General features: G+C 39.8%; 2 protein-coding genes across 4 annotated transcripts in view; both read right to left on the minus strand.

Moving 5' to 3' along the window:
• col22a1 (collagen, type XXII, alpha 1) overlaps positions 1 to 3,689 on the minus strand; it is an 84,936-nt gene extending 81,247 nt beyond the window's left edge. For 2 of the 3 annotated variants that reach the window (XM_037795158.1, XM_037795157.1), the window contains exon 1: positions 3,392 to 3,689. The gene's annotated coding sequence lies outside the window, so the exon portion shown is untranslated. The remainder of the gene's footprint in view (positions 1 to 3,391) is intronic. The other variant, XM_037795160.1, reaches the window with a different exon arrangement.
• Positions 3,690 to 11,313: 7,624 nt separating this feature from the next.
• Positions 11,314 to 19,616, minus strand: part of kcnk9 (potassium channel, subfamily K, member 9) — a 43,435-nt gene continuing 35,132 nt past the window's right edge. The window contains exon 2 of the mRNA XM_037793748.1: positions 11,314 to 13,285. Coding sequence (XP_037649676.1) covers positions 12,402 to 13,285 — 884 coding nt within the window. The 3' untranslated portion in view covers positions 11,314 to 12,401. The remainder of the gene's footprint in view (positions 13,286 to 19,616) is intronic.

A 19,616-nucleotide genomic window follows, 5' to 3' on the forward strand; every position in this document is an offset into this window, starting at 1 on the left:
CCGCTCTTGTAATAGTTTTCAGCGTAAATATCTTCAGACAGGCTAGATAAAACAATGATGTGGTGTGTGTGTTGCCTGCAGGAATATAACTGCAGATCTTAATCACTTCAAGACAGCAGCTTATTTTTAAATTTTAGCTCCATCGCTCCCACGTCAGCAGCCTCATTTAATATATTTAGAGGCAGACTGTCGCAGAGTTTTCCTGCGATGGATGAGACTGGTATTAGCGGGCAGTTGTGCCTCCTACAGTAGATCAATTTTTCATCATGCAGACAGACTCAATCATTGTTGAAAATCTCCTGTTCTCCGTCGTCTCATTCTCTCCCCTCGGGCCAACCCCAAAAAAAGCAGCATGTCAGCACCTGCTTATTGCAAAGCTTCATCATATCATTGGTTTGGTGGAGACGGTCCTGCTGCAGAACAACTTGGCTACGCTTACATGATCATTTAAGATGCAAAATTACAGGCTTGACGCCAAGAGATGGCCTTAACGCCCCTCTGCCACATTCTTATTGTGTCGCCTCTGCGTTGCCCGACGTTCACGGGCTGACATATAATTACTGCGGTGTGGGAAGAGATAAAAAGGGATGTTGCATGCTCATTCTCCCACCTACTGAACATCCAGCTGCACTACACAGGCCACTTGGAGAGAAGAAGGCGGCAGCTGGACAGCAGAGATCCTTCATCAGTCAAATCCTGCCAGAATTCATGATAGTATTTTATGCCATAATGTTACTCTGACATCGGTTTTTGTAGACTTATTTGCCAATACTTACATATTGTATCCATTCAGCAATGTCTTAGACACTGGGCTATTTAATGCTGAAATTTACAATCCTTGTAGGATTCGAGAAGAATTAAATCAATTCATGAAATGTGTATATTAGGCCTATATGAAAATGTATTTCAGGTTTCTGCAGGTGTCATTTTTAACAAGCTGATGGATCTAAATTAGGGCTGTCAAATTTGTTTTAACGCCACTAATTTCTTTAACGCAATTTGCCATTTTTTTTAATGTAATGGGCTCAGTTTTAAAGCTAGAGTGAAGATACTGGTATCATATAAAACTAGAAAAACCCAAGGAATCAATTGGTACCATTTTTATAAAGCACGAATATTTGCCCCATTCCGTGTCCCATGTTAAACCCAACCAGTCGAGGCAGATGGCCGTAGTGATGTTACGTGCTGTGCCAAGGCTTCAGAGCGTGTGTCAAGTAATCCAGGAAGTTTTCTGTGAAACACGTATCGAGGTCTTGTATCGTTTTAAACCGATGACGTCATTGAAGACGCTTCATGTGCATATGTAGCCCAGTTGAAGCCTCGCAAGATGAACCCTTTTGCAAACCAATTTGCTGGAGAGCTTCAGTGCTTCATGAAGCTTCATCTCGCCATCACTAGATGGCCGCCCACCCAGAGCCAGGTTAAGCCCATGGTTTCTGCCCACTTAAGGGGAGTTTTTTCTTGCCGTTGTCGCATAACAATGCATGCTCATGGGGGATCTCTTGTTGGGTCTCTAAATTACAGAGTATGGTATAGACCTGCTCTATATGAAAAGCGTCTCGAGAAAACTTCTGTTATAATTTGACGCTATATAAAAATAAATTGAATTGAATGAATCAAAGTATTAAATACTTGACAAATCTTCCTTTAAAGTATATTTGGAACTAAGAAAAAATGTGCAATTAATCATGATTAATCATGGACAATCATGCGATTAAATATTTTAATCGATTGACAGCCCTAATCTAAATATGATGTAAGTTTGACATTTGTTTGACATTTGTTTGACAAGTCTGTTCAGTATGATGGTTAGTTTAGCACTGGAAACAGGGGGAAACAGCTAGCATAGCACTGTCCAAAGGTCAGGACCGGTGTTCTGACAAATAGAGCTACCGCTCAGAATGACCTACCAACATAATGTGCGCATGTGCAGAGCGTAAAATATTCCAGTAGCTGCTTTAGGCCAGGGGTCCTCAACCTTTATTGTCAAAAGAGCCATTTTTGGCAAAAAAAAAAAAAGATCTGTCTGGAGCCGCAAAACATTTGAGCATTGTGGTGAAGGTAACACAGTTTATAGTCTAAGTATATAGTATATAAGTGTAATTCAGTGAGGGCCAAAGTGCAAATGTACGACAGAGTATTAGGGCCACATTGAGGGAAAAAAAAAATCTAAGAATTCCAGAATAAAGTCGTAATATTACGAGAAAACAAGTCATAATATAACGAGAATAAAGTCAGAACTTTACGAGAAAAAAGTCATAATATAACGAGAACGAAGTCATAACTTAATGAGAAAAAAGTGGGAATATTATCAGAATAAAGTCATAACTTAACGAGAAAAAAAATCTTAATATTACGAGAATAAAGTCATAACTTAACGAGAAAAAAAATCTTAATATTACGAGAATAAAGTCATAACTTAACGAGAAAAATAAGTCGTAATATTACGAGAATTAAGTACTAACTTAACGAGAAAAAAGTTTGAATATTATGAGAAAAAAGTCATAACTTAACGAGAAAAAAAATCGTAATATTCGGAGAATAAAGTCATAACTTTACGAGAAAAAAAGTCGTAATATTACGAGAATGAAGTCATAACTTAACGAGAAAAAAGTCGGAATATTATGAGAATGAAGTCATAACTTTACAAGAAAAAAAGAAAATAACACGTAAAATTACTACTTTATAATATTATGACTTTATTCTCATAATATTATGACTTTTTTTCTCGTAAACTTATGACTTTATTCTTGTAATATTATGACTTTATTTTCGAAATCTCAGATTTATTTTTTTCCCTCAATGTGGCCCTAATACTCCGTCGTACCGTCGTACCATAGACCTACAACAATGATAGATAAAAATGAAAATGTAAACAAAAAACAGTCATTCATTTCCATTTTTATAAATCCACAGGGAGCCACTGGAGAGGAGCTGAAGAGCTGCATGTAGCTCCAGAGCTGCAGGTTGCTGACCCCTGCTGTAGGCAAAAAGCAGTTATGCCGCACCATCATTTGCAACTCATCATACCAACAACAACACATAAAGGTCAGTTTGCCATACAGATTGAGCAAAAAACACCAACAACACACAAACGCCAATATTCAATACACACTACGCCAAGCCAGTGTGCTCAGAGTGTCAACAATCTTAAAGTACTGGTTGAAACTGGTTAACAAATTCTTTGTAGCAGAGTCACCATAGCAACATGTAGCAGAGTCACCATAGCAACATGTATAACGTTAGCTAGCTTGGCCAAATAATCCAATTTCAGCTACTCAAACGAAATAAAACCAGTGCAAATCTCTACACCACTTTCACACATGAAATGTGCGCAGGCAAGTTTCATCAGCAACTTATAAACAACGACCATAGAGTAAATAAAGCTTACCTTTGCACAGGTAACATCTGAGTGCTAGCAGCGGCTAGTCGTGCTAGCGGCGCTAGCCTAGCCGCCGTGTCTTGGTTCGGTGGTACCGCCGAACTTGACGGCGCGCTATCATCCTTGCTAATACTCCCGGGATCAATATGTCTCTCTGTTTTTGGAGTACTTGCTCCTTCGATACTATTTTTCTATTCAGATAATTCAGATTATTTCGGTTGTTTAGACCCGCTGCAGTGTTTCCTTATCCGCACGTGCTCGTTTTGTTGTTTTTAACGTGATGTCAGCAGGGCAGGCTGCCATTGGCTCGTAGGAGCTAGGGGGCGGGAGGCAGCGTGATTGACAGGTCCCTCAGCAAATCATGTGCTTAGAACGTGTAACCTAGCGAGCCTGCAGTACTGCTATTGGTTGTTGGTTTAACCCTTGCCAAAGTCATAATGTCAGGTTTTTATAGATTTATTTGACAATACTTATATATTGTATTAATTCAGTTTATACGCTGGACTATTTTCATGCCAAAATTTACAATCCTTGTAAGATTCAAGAAGAGTTAAATTAATTCATGAAATGTGTGAATTAGGCCAATAGGCTACATCAAAATGTATTTCAGGTTGTCCACAGATGTACTTTTTAACAGGCTGATGGATCTAAATATGACATTTGAGGAATACACTTATTAACTTTGTTGCCAAGTGTTAGATGAGAAGATTGATACCACTCGCAGGACAGCCTAGAAATACTGCAAACACTGGAAACATGCTAGCCCGGCACTGTCCAAAGACAACCTCTAATGTGCACTAAATAACATCATTTTACTACCCACATTATTATTACACTTAGGTTTTGTACAAATATACCAAATGAGATAAATTGTGTTATTTGCAGGGCTGTCAAAGTTAACGTGTTAACACAATCAATCTTTCGGAGGTTGTAGCGGGCTCAGTTTTAAAGCTAGAGTGAATACTGGTAACATATGAAATATAGAAATAATAGAAAATGTAATATAATAAAAAACCTAAGGAATCCATTGGTACCAACCATGTCCCACTAGCTTGTCAGGAAGGAGACTAAATAACACTCCAAACATGCGCTAAATTTTGGCGAGGAAAAACTGGCATGGTCCGTTGACCTCTGACCTCAAGATATGTGAATGAAAATGGGTTCTATGGGTACCCACGAGTCTCCCCTTTACAGACATGCCCACTTTATGATAATCACATGCAGTTTGGGGCAAGTCATATTCAAGTCAGCACACTGACACACTGACAGCTGTTGTTGCCTGTTGGGCTTGCGTTTGTCATGTTATGATTTGAGCATATTTTTTATGCTAAATGCAGTACCTGTGAGGGTTTCTGGACAATGTTTGTCATTGTTTTGTGTTGTTAATTGATTTCCAATAATAAATATGTACATACATTTGCATAAAGCAGCATATTTGCCCACTCCCATGTTGATAAGAGTATTAAATACTTGACAAATCTCCCTTTAAGGTACATTTTGAACAGAAAAAAAAAAAAATTGATTAATTGCGATTAAAGATTTAAATCGATTGACAGCCCTAGTTATTTGGTGAGCTTTAAAGGTTTTGGTAAGCAGATCTTATTAACTTCAGACAGAGCCATGCTAGCTGAAGGTTGCTTCATAGGCTACTTACCATACAAAGCCGTCTCATCTTACTCTCGGCAAGAAAGCAGATATTTAAAATATTTCCCAAAATGTCAAATGATTCCTTTAACACTTAGACTTATGAAAATAAAGTAAAAGTCAAATAAGCAAAACAGAGGCATTAGTGATTGGGTTTGCATAAGATTATCTTTTTTTTCTCTTGCAGCTAAGGTTTTTCTACACTGATCTGAAAGTCTGAATATCTAAGACTATTCAGCTTAGCTCACAGGGTCTCTTTATATTTATCAGCAGGTATTCCTGGAGGCCAGACTCCTCTCGCTTGAAATATTAGAAGGCCACACTTCTCTAAACCTTGACTTTAAAAGAAGTGTGATCTTAGCTTTATAAATGAAATATACCCAAGAGGTACTTTTTAAATGAATTCTTAAAGTATGAGTAAGTCCAAATTTGATCTTGAATCAGTTTAAACTGAGAGAAACTGGCCTACGGCATGTTTACAAATCATTGTTTTAATGAATGTGTAGGCTAATGCTTTAACTCCAGGCCTGAATTTGACTGTTTTTAACACTGGAAAAAACTAATTTGTGAATTAAACTTCTCAGTCGAGCAGCCGGAGATGTTAGAAGAAGACAGAGGTTTTCAGAAGGAGGCTCATCATTTTTATTCAAGTGTGTTATGGCTTCACTCAGGCCGTGTAACCCAGTGAGTCATCCACACCAAATCATGCACACAAACTCACCAAAAAAAAAAAAAAAAGGAAAACATACAAATGTTATGTAAAATGTTCATTTCACTCTGAACAATTCTCAACAATCTCTTCTCTGTGTGGCGAAAAGAGAGGGGACCCACACTGGAGTGTACTGTACAGACATCAGTTTCAAAATTGTGACAGAAGACGTCAGTCGGTTCAACACGACCGCCAAAAACCACATGGATGCCAACGAGATGGGATATAATCTCCTGTAAGGAATATGGTACATGGTATTATTTGTTCATCAGACCTACAGAAGAACCTATTGCAAAGGATATTTCACAAATAGAAGTTATGGAACACAGCCTTTCTATTATATTGTATTACACAGATAGTAGTGCAATTTGTGTCTCTTTGTCCCTGTCGGAAAAACATGGCACTGTTGACAGAGAAATGGCCCGCACATACTGCCACATGCAGTAAATGACGCCTGGAAGCCAAGCACAGCTACGTACGAAATGCCGAAAAAAACAAAACCGTCAGGAATCAATTCACCTTTGTGTTGTTGGATGCCGCGTGGTGGCAGGGAAACGCTTGAGAAAACAAAATGCTGCACTGTCTGTTGAGAGAGATGGCGCGTGTGGCTGTTTCTCTGCGCCATCTGTGTTATAGAGTAACATTCAGTCGAGGATCATCAATATGACATGTGGCGTGATGGCAGACAAATCTGAGGAATATGCACGCGTCAGGGTGGGGGTGTGAAAAACGATCTGACTTGCAGCTCATGAAACGCAAATGAGTTCATTTTGTTTGCTGCTTCTTTTCAGGAAAAAAAAAAAAGATCCATTATGGCTGATACATTCCCCAAAATGTTGCTTGGAAAAGTTTGAATTGAATGGAAAGTAGATGACACTGATCACCATCAGTGACACTTATTATAGGTAGATATTTGCTCAACTCTATCAGTATTGGAAATGTTTAAAGGATAATTCCAGTTTATTACAATTTGGGTCTTATTTCTGCACTTTTGCCATCATTCTTAACGGTTATAATAACATTATATTCACCAAAGTAATAGCTGAGATCTGGGAACACGTACGGCGACGTCACTACAACAAAGTCCAATCAAACAGATGTTAACAAGAGAATAGTTTAGCCATATTATCTAAACCACTTTTATGGAGGTAAAGATAAACAGATAACGATTAGTCAACTATTTTGATAATCGATTAATCGATTAATAGTTTGAGTATTTCTTTTAAGAAAAAAAGTCTTAATTCTCTCATTCCAGCTTCTTAAATTTGAATATTTTCTGGTTTCTTTACTCTATGACAGTAAACTGAATATCTTTGAGACATTAGATGACGTCATCTTGGGCTTTTGGGAAACATTGATTGACATTTTTCACCATTTTCTGACATTTTATAGACCAAACAACTAATCAATTAATCGAGAAAATAATCGACAGATTAAACGACAATGAAAATAATTGTTAAATGCAACCCTAGTAGAGACCAAAATAGAGCTAAAAGGAGAGTGAATATTAGGCTTGCATTCATCAGGACTCTACATACATGACTCCAAATAAAGTGTAAATGTAAACTCTATAAGGTGATAATATGTCAATAATATGTTTTCAGCTTGTTCTGCTGCCCCCAAGTGGCCAAAAAAAATCAATCAATGCAGCTTTAAAAGCAGGTATATAGGCTGGGTACTGTAGTTTTTAGCAAATGTCTCTTAAACAGGAGAAAGAAATGCATTTGTTGTGGACTATTTTCAGACAGGTGGATTAATACACATGTGGTGCTGTAGAAAGTTTTTACAGCAGCAGAATTGTATATGTGAGTCAGCAAAATTAATTACAGAGCCCACGTTCACCTTAATATTGGAAGATGTTGAGGGAATATCGCAAGCATAACCTTTAAACCCGTCTAATCATCTGCCTGCTTATGTTTCTTAAGCCCCCTGACCTCTTTTTAGCAATGTTGTGGCATTCTCAAATCTCAGCAGTTACCTCTGCGACTACATTATTATTATTATTGATAAGAGTGATGGCCAAAACTATGAAAAGAACAACAAGTTGCTATAGACTGGAATTATCTTTTAAGCTGTTATAGGATGATTTTAAAAGCAAGGAAGTGATTCAGTCTGCTTTGGCGCTCGGTGTATACGTGGTTATAGAAGGTACGTGTAAGATCCAACACGATCTCATCCCAACTCGTCACATACAGACGCTTGGTCAGGACCCCCTTGAAGTCAGTTTTTAACGCATTCTGTACCCCTTTAATGCCATTTTTCAATGTGTAGGGTAGTCCAATAGACTTTAACACATAGTCAACATTGTGAATTCAAACAAAACTACTTGGTTAGGTTTATGAAAAGATAATGATTTGAGTTAAAATAAGTAAATTTCTTACATAAGTGGACTTTCACCCAGGAGACCGCTGTTTGAGTCCTGTGTGAAACCAGAAGTCAACGTGGAATTATTAGTCACGTAACTTACGTAGTCATTTTAACCCAAACTACGGTCCTTTCCTAAACTTAACAAAGTAGTTTCGTTTCATAAACCTAACCAAGTTGTTTCCTGTGAAGATGGAAGTTTATTTTGAAAGACGGGAGCGGAAATTGACACATGCGCTACGTGTTGCTGGACATTCGTAGGAAAAAATGAGGAATAACTTTTCGAAAGATATCATAAGATCTGTTGTATGAGGATATGTTGAAATAAGTCAACGTTTTCGGTTTCAAACAGGACACAAACAGCCGTCTCCTGGGTGAAAGTCCTGTGTTTGTTTGACCTCCTCCCTATGCAGACTTTGTTGCTCTTTATACTTCGTCACCTGTCTTCCTCCTTTACTCCCGTCTTAATTACTACGACCACTAGAGGCAGCCCTGACTGACGTTAGAAGGGTACATGTATCGTCGTGATTGGACGCGTAGGGCCACAGACCAAGCTGCCATATTTGACAAGTTCGGAGTGAGAACGGGTTGGGTAAAAGATCAGATGTCAATCTTCATCTCCTCGGATGAACTAGTTTTTTCAGGATTTATATCTGTCTATACATTAACCACATCTGCGCTCCAGACCTCCATCATCATCCAGTAGGTTTGCTAAAGCACAAACAGATCCACCATATTTAAAATGTGCCCACGTCAACAGAAACACTGACTGCTGTTTCTTCAAGGCACGTATGCTAATGTGTAAAAATACATATGCATCTCAGCCATGAAAAGGCCTTTTTATTCCAAAGGTTGTTATAAACATATTGTACAGGATATTTAGATAAGCCGCTATAGTTCCAATAATGAAACAATGCTTTTAGGGCTTATCTCGGACTTCACGCCTGGCTATGTTCGGCACGATTGAATGGGATCCATGGCATTTTACCATTTACCCAAACAGAGTGGCATTCACCATGTGAGGCATGCTCAGCTACCCAGGAAATGAATATAAGCCTGTTAAACACTAGGCTGCAAAGAATACTGACGGTAACGCTTCCTGAAAGTCAAGGTCCAGAAATTTGGTGTTTGGTATTGTTTGCTGTATTTCCAGAAATATTGATTGGTTTTTGAAGGACATAACTTGCTGAGGGAATAGCTCCCAGCCCTGTGTAACCTAAAAAAAGCTCCCCTTTTGCTCCAGTCTTTACAAATAATTTATATTTAAATATACATTTACAGCTTTAAAAGGCCTTTAGAAATCATGTGTTGCGCTTTAAACCTGCTAAATTTAGGAGCTCAGTGATAGTGAATATTTTGTCTTTAGCATAATTTGTGACAGAGAAGGCGCATTGGGCTTTAAAACAGGCCTGTAATCAACATAAATATCCAGAATTGGCCAAATATTTTTCCAGCCCTGTCACAAATGATGCCCCGTAACGCAAACTGACTCCTGGTGTACACAATGCCTCAGTGAGAGATGATGCATCTCAGTCGCATTTCTCGGAAAATGAGGATTTGATATGTACATTGTATTATTTGGCCGATGCGCTTGCACTTCTGGGATTGAGTTTGTTATAGGAGCAAACCAAAAAACAAAAAGCGATTCATTCAAACTTGACAACAAACATTATTGTCCAGTTTGTTTGAATGAAAAATCAAGTAAATAAAGTGTATCCCTTTAAAAACTGCTGGGCTTTGGCAAAAGAAACAGCTTATATTGTAAATCATTCTTAAGACTATTTGCCATTAAGATACTTTAAAAGTTATTATGAAATTATTTCCCCACTCATCATACAAAGTTCATGCACTTATCAGATCTTTCAAACATAAAAAAAAACATCCCAATCCCTTTCCTTCTTCTGGTATTTTACAGAAAATGAAAGGATCATACTGATGTTATTAAGTTTCTCTTATCTGTGATCTTCAGCTGTCCCCTCACATTAACGTGTTGATGTGTTTATCAGGTTGTGTTTCCCTAGTGCATCAGAACATCGAGAGTTGTCAGTTTAGATCTGTATGCTTTTCCGTCACCGGAAACTGTTCTGCTCTCAGTGCTGCGTGGTTACATCTGAGCCGGGTTCATCAGCAGACCCAGGGTCAGCTGCTTATACAGGCATGCATCGCGTACTATGCAGGACTTTAGAGCACAAATCATGCATGTCCTTTGATTAAAAATTAAACTGCTTATAAATTCAGCTGCAGTCATTTAATTGCACTTTGGTAGCTGCAGGTTTCTGATCCTCTTACACTGTCTTATATCAGCACTTCATTAATTGGGTCAGTTCTAATTTTCCAAGAACCTGTAAATTCACTTCTCTCAACCTGACTCATCGACTCAAACTACATTTCCCATAATGCTTCTCAAAAGATCTTGAAAACTCGTTGCACCCAATCAAAGGTGGCTGTATGGAGCTACACATTTTACAAATGACGTTCAGTTTACTCGCCGTGAGGATTATTGCACAGCCTATACTCCGTTGTATAATGTATGTGGCCAACACGTTCTTATTCCAACTCGTCAAATACCGCCGCTTGGTCAGTGCCCGTCGGCGTCGGAGACCGACGCACATGGTACCCCTCTTGCGTTACTTTTGGACTGTCTGGGACAGCATGTCAATTTACGCGCCTTACATGCAGTGTCCTTTCAAAATAAACTTCCATTTTCACAGGAAGTTTAGGCAAACAACCACTTAGTTAGGTTTAGGAAACGGTCATGGTTGACGTAAACTTCACTGACTAACGACTCACGGGACTGACGGTACAAGAGAGTCATGTGACTAACGACTGAAGTGAAAAAATAAGTCAACGTTATTTTTAGTTTCACATGGTACACGAACACCGGACTCCTGGTTGAAAGTCTTGTGTTTGTTTGACCAACCCGCTCTTAGCGGACTCTCACGCCACAGGTGGGTTTACATTGGAGTTGTTGAAAGCCTGGTTCGTCACATACTGTCACTAAAGGGTGCCTCTGTGCGTCAGTATCCGATGCCGAGGGGCGCTACCCAATTGGTGGTATTTGAGGAGTTGGGAGTGTGACCAGGTTGGTGTGGCTCTGGAGGGAGCTTTTCAAAGTTTGTAAAAATAACCCTGATGATGTCATAGTAATGTCATCAGGGTTATTACAAGGTTATAACTTTTAAACGAAAGCCTGCGTTACAAACTGGAAGTGTAGAGTTTGCAAAAAGTTGGCATTTAGGAAGCAGTGAGGATAGAATGAAAGATGTCATTGAGTTGCATCATGGGAATTGTAGTATCTGGGGTTTTTAGAGCTTGATCGTTAATGGGGACCCTTTTGTTACATATCTTTAACTGCATTGCATTCTGGTCTATTAAGGGACTGACTGTAAGTGAAGAAACTGGTCCCTCTGCCTGGAGTTATCCTATATGAATGCTGAATGCTGGTGCAAAATGATCAATGTACAGAGGAGTGCACTTAATAGAACTGATATTCAATATGAATGTCAATGGAAGAAAAATACACAACCAACCAATAATACAGACCTCATAATCAGCAGACCTGTTTGAAAGTGTAGTGGGGAGGTGGATTTTCCATTAGGTCAGTTTTACATCTCATTATGAAAGAGGCCGCAGGTGAAATTAAAGCTCTTTGTGGCCAGATCTGATTATCGATAAAGGCGAAATATTAATAACAGCAGCATGATCCTTTGAAACCAAGACAAACAGACACGTTCATACGGCTGTTCTCTAAACAGACTAAAACCATGGCACACTCAGTAAATGACATCTAATGCACATGCTAATATTGGCAACAATATTTTGGCTTGATGCGTGGTGAAATATATGATTGCTTATAGAAAACAATACCTGATGCTTTAAGTCATTTTAAAATCTCTGTCTGCAGTGAGGCAATGGGATAGTACAGAACTTCAAGTTAGGGTGAAACAAGCATACTCCCTTTTGAAAAATAGCATTTCCCCAAGTGTGCATCATTTGGTACGTAACCAAAGTTAATATATCAATCTTGTACTGTAAATCTGGAATAAGGAAGGTCTCGTCGTTTGTGTTTGTAAATGGAGCAATCTCTTGAAAAAATAGACATCCATGCTTCATGCTTTGCATCCCGTTGTGTCCACGCTGTTCTGCACAGTGTTCTTCAATCTGTTCCCAAGAATACTTCTTATATTACACACAACCAAAATGGGGGGAAAAAAAGTGCTGAAATAAGATTTGGTAAGGAGCAGCATTTGGAAATGTTTGACCTTGTGTATAAAACATGGAAACTCATTTGTCCTGTTGGGTTTAGATGGATTTCCTTCTCCTCATGAGCTGGTGATTGTCTGTGAAGCTGTGAAGGCCCGGAGACACCGAGCTGATGGGCGAAGGGAAGAAGCTGTTTTTCAAGGTGCTGGGCGAGATCTCCTCGATCCTGTAGGAAACCGAGTGAAAGTACTGATTGGGATTCAGCTGCGAGCTGAATGAGTTCTGATGGGAGAAGGCACAGCCCAGGCCTCCCATCCCTCCCCCAGAGCTGCCGAAGTCATGCGAGTGGTAGTGCATACAGGAGCAGACCGACTGCAAATCAGTCACTTCCGGCCGGTACGGCTCGCGCCGCCGCCGGCCCCGCTGCAACGATTCGTCCTGGATGTGGATGATCATGCTGTTCCGGTTGCCGGCTAGCGAGGCCCGCTCCTCGGCGTCCCGCCGCTCGTCCTCGCTGTTCATAGTCAGGAAGCGGAGCACCACCAGGTTGAGGAAGGCCCCGATGACCGTCAGGCCCACCAGGATGTACATGAAGCTAAAGGCCACATACAGGGGCTTCCTCTGGAGCGCCCGGTTCTTTTGAAGGGCCACAAAGTCCCCAAAGCCTATAGTTGTTAATGTGATGAAGCAGTAATAATAAGACTGGAAGAAGCTCCATTCCTCGTAATGGGAGAAGGCGGCGGCTCCGATGCACAGCGTGCCGATGCAGGAGAAGAATCCCACCGTCACCATGTTCTCCATGGACACGTCGGTGATGCTCATGCCGCAGCACTTCTTGATCCGCTTCAGAAGGTACTTGACAAAAGTGTTCATCCTCTCGCCCAGACTTTGGAACATGACGAGAGTCAAAGGGATTCCCAGGACGGCGTAAAACATGCAAAAGGCTTTCCCTGCGTCTGTCCCCGGCGCCGCGTGCCCATAGCCTGAGAAGAGAGCAGACAGACAGCAGAAATTAGTGATGCGGAAAGATTTCGCCCACGTCACAGGCGCTACTCAAAAAAGCCCCAGATCAGCTTTTGTTTACAAACATGACCAAGCAAGAAATCTCCCTAAGAGTCTGCGAGCGCTGCCAAAAGCGGTATTGAATAGGTGCATGCCACAGAAATGTGTCCGCTCATTAATCTCATTTGGGCTCAAAGATTATGGCAGGTGGGAGCGTCCAATTAGTCAGAAGTTTCCGGTGCGGTGGAAGAGTTTGGAGGAGAGGTTGGAGAGGAGTCATGCGGGAGCCAATGAAGCTTTTAGCTTAATTAAACTTTATCTTTAGACCACAAACCGCTGACTCACACAAACAGACTTTTGGAAATCAACCTGTGGGGCTAACAATAGGATGCATACACTACATTAGTTTAATTTTGAGATGCAATATAAATGATGTGCTTTATGGGAAATTACAGTATGAATGAAGCCGACTGCTCTTGAATATGCAGGGCTGAGAAAAGAGTGCCGTATTGATTATCGCTCCTCTACCACAGCCCATAGCTGTGAGTATTAAACATCAAAATCATGGCCAAGAAACACCCACCATCAGCTGGCATGAGTATCACATCAACAACTGCCTTCCAAATGGAGACATAATATTTTTGGTGTATAGCATTTTTTATGTATTTTAGATACGTACTGAGCAACTTCTGAGTTTTGCGCTCTCAAATATTGATTCTATGTTTTCCCATATGGCTATCCACCCACGCGAGCATGTGTTTAGTTATACACTTTCAAAAAAAAGGGGGCTCTAGCAATCGTATTTGCAACCAGGGCACTTATATTTGCATGTACAATGTGTGTTATAGCCTGAGGTTTTATCAGTGGAATTTAAAGAAACATACTTTAGTATTTATCATTTATCAGGACTGTAATAAGCAGTGCATTATCAAGCTTTGAAAGGTAGATTTAAACAGTTATTATTTATTTGTTTGATCATAAAAATGAATTTAAAGCTGCACTATCATTATTTTTTCAGTGTGCTGACTTGACTGTGACTTGCCCCAAACTGCATGTGATTATCATAAAGTGGGCATGTCTGTAAAGGGGAGACTCGTGGGTACTAACCATAGTACCCATTTTCATTCACATATCTTGACGTCAGAGGTCAAGGGATCCCTTTGTTATAGGGCCATGACAGTTTTTCCTTGCCAAAATGTAGTGCAATTGCGACAAGCTAGTATGGTATGCTTGGTGCCAATGGATTCCTTAGGTTTTCTAGTTTCATATGATGCCAGTGTCATTATTCTAGCTTTAAAACAGCCCGCCACAACCTCCGTAAGATCGATTGCGTTAATGCGTTAAAGAAATTAGTGCCATTAAAACGATTTTGAATTAACACATTATTATCACGTAAACTTTGACAGCCCTACTTGTAATGTTTCTGTTTGTGTTACCTGCCTAGGGACTACGGATGTAAATTAGCATTCTTGCAAACTCTGCCATGTTTACATCTTGTATTTTTATATACCGACATTCATTAACATGCTCTATCCCTATTAAATAAATAAATGAATAAATAAATAAAACCAAGTCTTCAGTTCACCACTGATCTACAGACCTTTCTTTTGCTTCTTTTAGTTCATTGTTTTGGTTTTCCCACCCGCAAACTCCTCTCTCACCAACCTCATTCCCCAGACAGATGTTTTCAACAAACACGCTCTGATAAACCCTCTGGACGCTACCTGTTCACCACCAAACGGCAGTATAAAAGACTAAAACGCTTCCTCGTCACAATTCCACATCAGCTTATGTCCGTGTGTCCTTGTGGAAAGTATAACCGAAGCTTTAGACTTTAGACTTTAGACTTAAAACGCAAGTCTTCCCATTCATTTTGAATCGGGGTAGTGCGTTGGGGTTGCGGCTGTGGCTGCCGCAGGGGGTGCCAAAAAAAAAACGGTGCGGCCTGCGGCAGAAAAGTAAAAAAATAATCAACTTTCAGAGAAACGCAACTTGACGTCACACTTCGGTGGCCAATCACGTAACCAGCTATCCAGACACAAGGGAACAAAACACGTTAATCGCCCTGCAGTCAACAGGCCGTTAAAGTGACCCTCCCACACCGTCGCACAACCCTGCGGCGAATAGCAACAACTGTCTGATTTAGTGAGAATGCAGCCTAAATTACTAGAAATATTATGTTTAGTCATTGTGATCACGTAACTGAAGTTCCTTTCTTAGGTCACGTCAAGCTGCTTTTTGACACAAAAAAACAATAATGCTGCAGTGCTTAGACAAAAACAAACCAGTGTGGTGGATTATCTAGAATATTTCAAGTAAGTGTTAGTCTCTCTGGGACCCAGAGAGCTGCCAAAATAAAATCGTAAAAACACCCTGGCTCTGTAAAATGGTAAGCACAGAGGTGGAGTATATTTAAATGCAGTAAAACATGCAGAATCACCGGTCGGGACCTTGAAGTTTGAGGTCTGTGCAGGAAGCTGAAGTATCAGCTGTGGGTCAGAAGCAGCTCACTGTGTCACTGGTTTTATGTGCTGACTGCAGATGAGCTGATAACAATTCCTTCAACAATGAGCAGCAATGTTCACATTATTTCCACATACACACACCGGTTTCTATCAACAACATGAACAACCTTGTTAAAATATACCTCTGCTCTACTCATACAGCATAGATACTGTAGGATATAATGTGGAAATAAGATAACCAAATATGATGGCTTCATCATGACAGCACATAATGAGCAATTCACAGAAATTGCCTCCTCCACAGACTTTATTCTAATTCATGCTGGAGAAAGATATATTTAAGGGCCTATGCATACTGCTAATGCAAAATCAATTTGGGTCAAAGTAAACATCATGTGCAGCAAAAAACATACTTGTGGCATCCCAACAGTGTTAGTCAAATCTAATTACATCTCAGGACAGATTCGTATTCTAACCAGCCATCTGTCTTCTTCCCTCCTTGCTCAAAATTAGCAAATTAATTGATATTGATTGTGATTGCTTAAATTTGTTCTCTCTCCTAGTAATTAAGACATAATGAATTACAGTGGCAGCTGTGAAGAAATGACAACTTTCATTTGATTTGCGCTGCGATTCGACTGTGCAGACAGATTACCACAAATCTCCCCGGAAGATAATCTTCCAACATCGCGTTTTAATTTACACTCAAAGGTATTATATCAACTAGAGACTATTTCTGTTTGGACGATGTCATTTGAGGTTCGTGAGCGATGATGGCTCTCAACAGCCTCTCCCTGCTGCAATCAGACTGGAGTGTATTAGGTATCGATTCAACCGCCGCCAACTGCGGTGTCGCTGCACTTGTATGTCCTCTTTTTAAGTTTTAAACTGGACAGATGAGCGTCTGAGTGTCCATGTGGTGATGGCTGATAGCCCTATGATGCCCAAAGTCTAACACAGGAAGTCATGAGAGCAGCATATTAAAAGGATAAAGAAGCAATGAAATAACGCCTCCCACAGAGATGTCATATCAGTTTGAGCTCTAGTGTTTCAGCTTTAGCTCCAGCATTCATTAGTGTCCTTAACATTACAAGACAATACATACTGTATATACAGGGGTGATTAACGGGGATTTACAGGACTCAGTGAGATGATCTGTAGACCTACAGAGCAGATATTAACTTGTACAAGTTATCATCTGTGACATATTCATATCAATCATGGATTGATAAAAGAAAATTAGGTGATAAATTCATAAAAATTGTTGTCTTTTCTGTAGGGGTGGAGGAAAAAAATCATTACAGCATAGTATCTCGATATTTTGCGTGGCAATATTGTATCGATACACGGACGTCAAGTATTTCTCTTTTATTATATAAACTAATAACCTCTTAACAATCCGACGACAGCTATTCTGTCTTTCAGAGGTTGTTCAGAGAAACTGGCATGAACATTTCCTCTCACCTCAAGATATGTAAATAAAAACTATGAGATGAACTAAGTGAAAACGGCATCTTATTAGATAAAACAGATGTTGACAAACTGCATAATTTGCAGTTGAAAAATGTAATAAATCGCAATATATCTTATCTAGGGCTGTCAAGGTTAACGTGATAGTAAGGCAAATTCGTTAATGGCACCAATTTCTTTAACACATTACTGCAACTTGCGATTCTTTAGGTTGTAGCGGTCTCAGTTTGAAAGTTATACCGAAGATCCTGGCATCATATGAAACTAGAAAAACGTAAGGAATCCATTGGTACCAACCATGTCATACTAGCATGTCGTGAAGGAGGCTAAATAACACTCCAAACCTATGTTTCATTTTGGTGAGGAAAAACTGGCATGGACATTTTCAAAGGGGTCCTTGACCTCTGACCTCGAGAAATGTGAATGAAAATGGGTTCTATGGGTACCCACGAGTCTCCCCTTTACAGACATGCCCACTTTATGATAATCACATGCAGTTTGGGGCAAGTCATAGTCAAGTCAGAACACTGACACACTGATAGCTGGTGTTGCCTGTTGGGCTGCTGTTTGCCATGCTATGATTTGAGCATATTGTTTATGCTAAATGCAGTACCTGTGAGGGTTTCTGGACAACATTCGTCATTGTTTTGTGTTGTTAATTGATTTCCAATAATAAATATAAACATACATTTGCATAAAGCAAGCATATTTGCCTAATCCCATGTTGATGAGATTATTCAATATTTCTCCCTTTAAGGTTCATGTGGAACAGATAAAAAATGTGATTAATCATGATTACTAATGGACAATCATCGATTGACAGCCCTACTATGGAATATAACTTAACTCATTTATTTTTTTCCGAGCCAGCCTCTTAAAGTATTTCTTTGATGTCGTTGATGGGATGTGTGGTTTTCTGCGGTGCAGCGCTGCACTGTGTAATCTGTTTGTCCTGTTATAATGACTCTATTATCTGCTGTTGTCTTGGGAACAGACATATTTGCTCTGCCACACAGAGCCCTGCCATGCACAGGTGCTTTTGTGCTCGTGTGTGCACAGGTGAACGCCTGTGTCCAGCGCGGCGTGGAGTGCAGCGGAAAGAGAATCACACTCTTTAATGAACGATAAAAGCAGAAGAAAGGCCAGGTCACTCAAATATTACATAATATATCGGGAGATGGGGGGTTGTGCTCTGGACAGTCATGCAGGCATCCTGAAGGAGAAGACATGTGACATGTATTTTCAATCTATATTCTCCTGCCAGCTGCGGCAGACAAGATTTGTTTGCAAAAGCACACCAGTCTTATCAGCCAGAAGCACAAAGTGTGTCTGAAACAGAGAAGCGCTCCACAATCCACTAATTGAGATGCTGTCAATTTGCCCAAATATAAATCTGATGTGAGGAAACTAACAAGAAATCTTTGAGAAATTGTATCCTAAATAGATTTTCCTTAAACAGAAATCATTCTGGGCCTCCTTTAGTGCATCTTAATATTTAAGAAGGTTGGATTATAATAAACAATGCAACAATTGATTGATTTAATAAACATTTTGTAATAACAACTGCAACTAAAACTCATTTATTGCATTGTTCCATAAGCCTGGCATTCAAAAGTGGAATAATACTAAATCTGCTGGCCATCTGCTAAAAATGAAACAGCAAAAAACAACAGAGAAAGTCTAATTTTCTGCGTACCTCAGTGTGAGTTTAAATGAACAGCATTTTAAGTCAGCTCAGTACAGCAGCACATTTCAATTTGAACATTTTCTGTTTCACTGCACATCTGCTGAGTCACTCTTTAAATGTTTGAACAAACCCGAGTGGGAAGTGTCATAACACAAAGGTGCCTCGTGAAAATATTTTTAGAGTCAATCGGAGTAGGAAGAGGTAAAAAACTGTAGCTCAACACACTTCCATGTCACAATCTTTTTCTACAACCCCCAGCTACGATATAACAAGACTGAAAGTCTACAGCCACGCCAGCAGCTCTGTGAGGCAGCATGCAAATATGCTCACACTGACAGTGCTAACATGTGGCAGGATGGGCTGCACAATTAATGGAATTAATTAATCGTAATCACGGTTTGGGCTTCCCATGATTAAATGAACATGATCGACTGCGATATTGACGTTTAAAATACATGCTTCGCTCATAGGAAATTCTGCTGCATCTCAACATTGTGATCTCACAGAAATACATGAAATGACCTCATGACCTCTTGACAGCGAGAGTGAGTCAATGAATAATCTCAATATTGACCAAAATAATCGTGATTATCATTTTGGCCATAATCGTGCAGCCCCTTGTGGCATGTATGTTAGTTTAGCGTGTCAGCGTGCTAACATTTGCTGACTAGCTCTAAACACGAACCACAG

The sequence above is a fragment of the Sebastes umbrosus genome, chromosome 15 (genome assembly GCF_015220745.1).
Source record: "Sebastes umbrosus isolate fSebUmb1 chromosome 15, fSebUmb1.pri, whole genome shotgun sequence".
NCBI lineage: Eukaryota > Metazoa > Chordata > Actinopteri > Perciformes > Sebastidae > Sebastes > Sebastes umbrosus.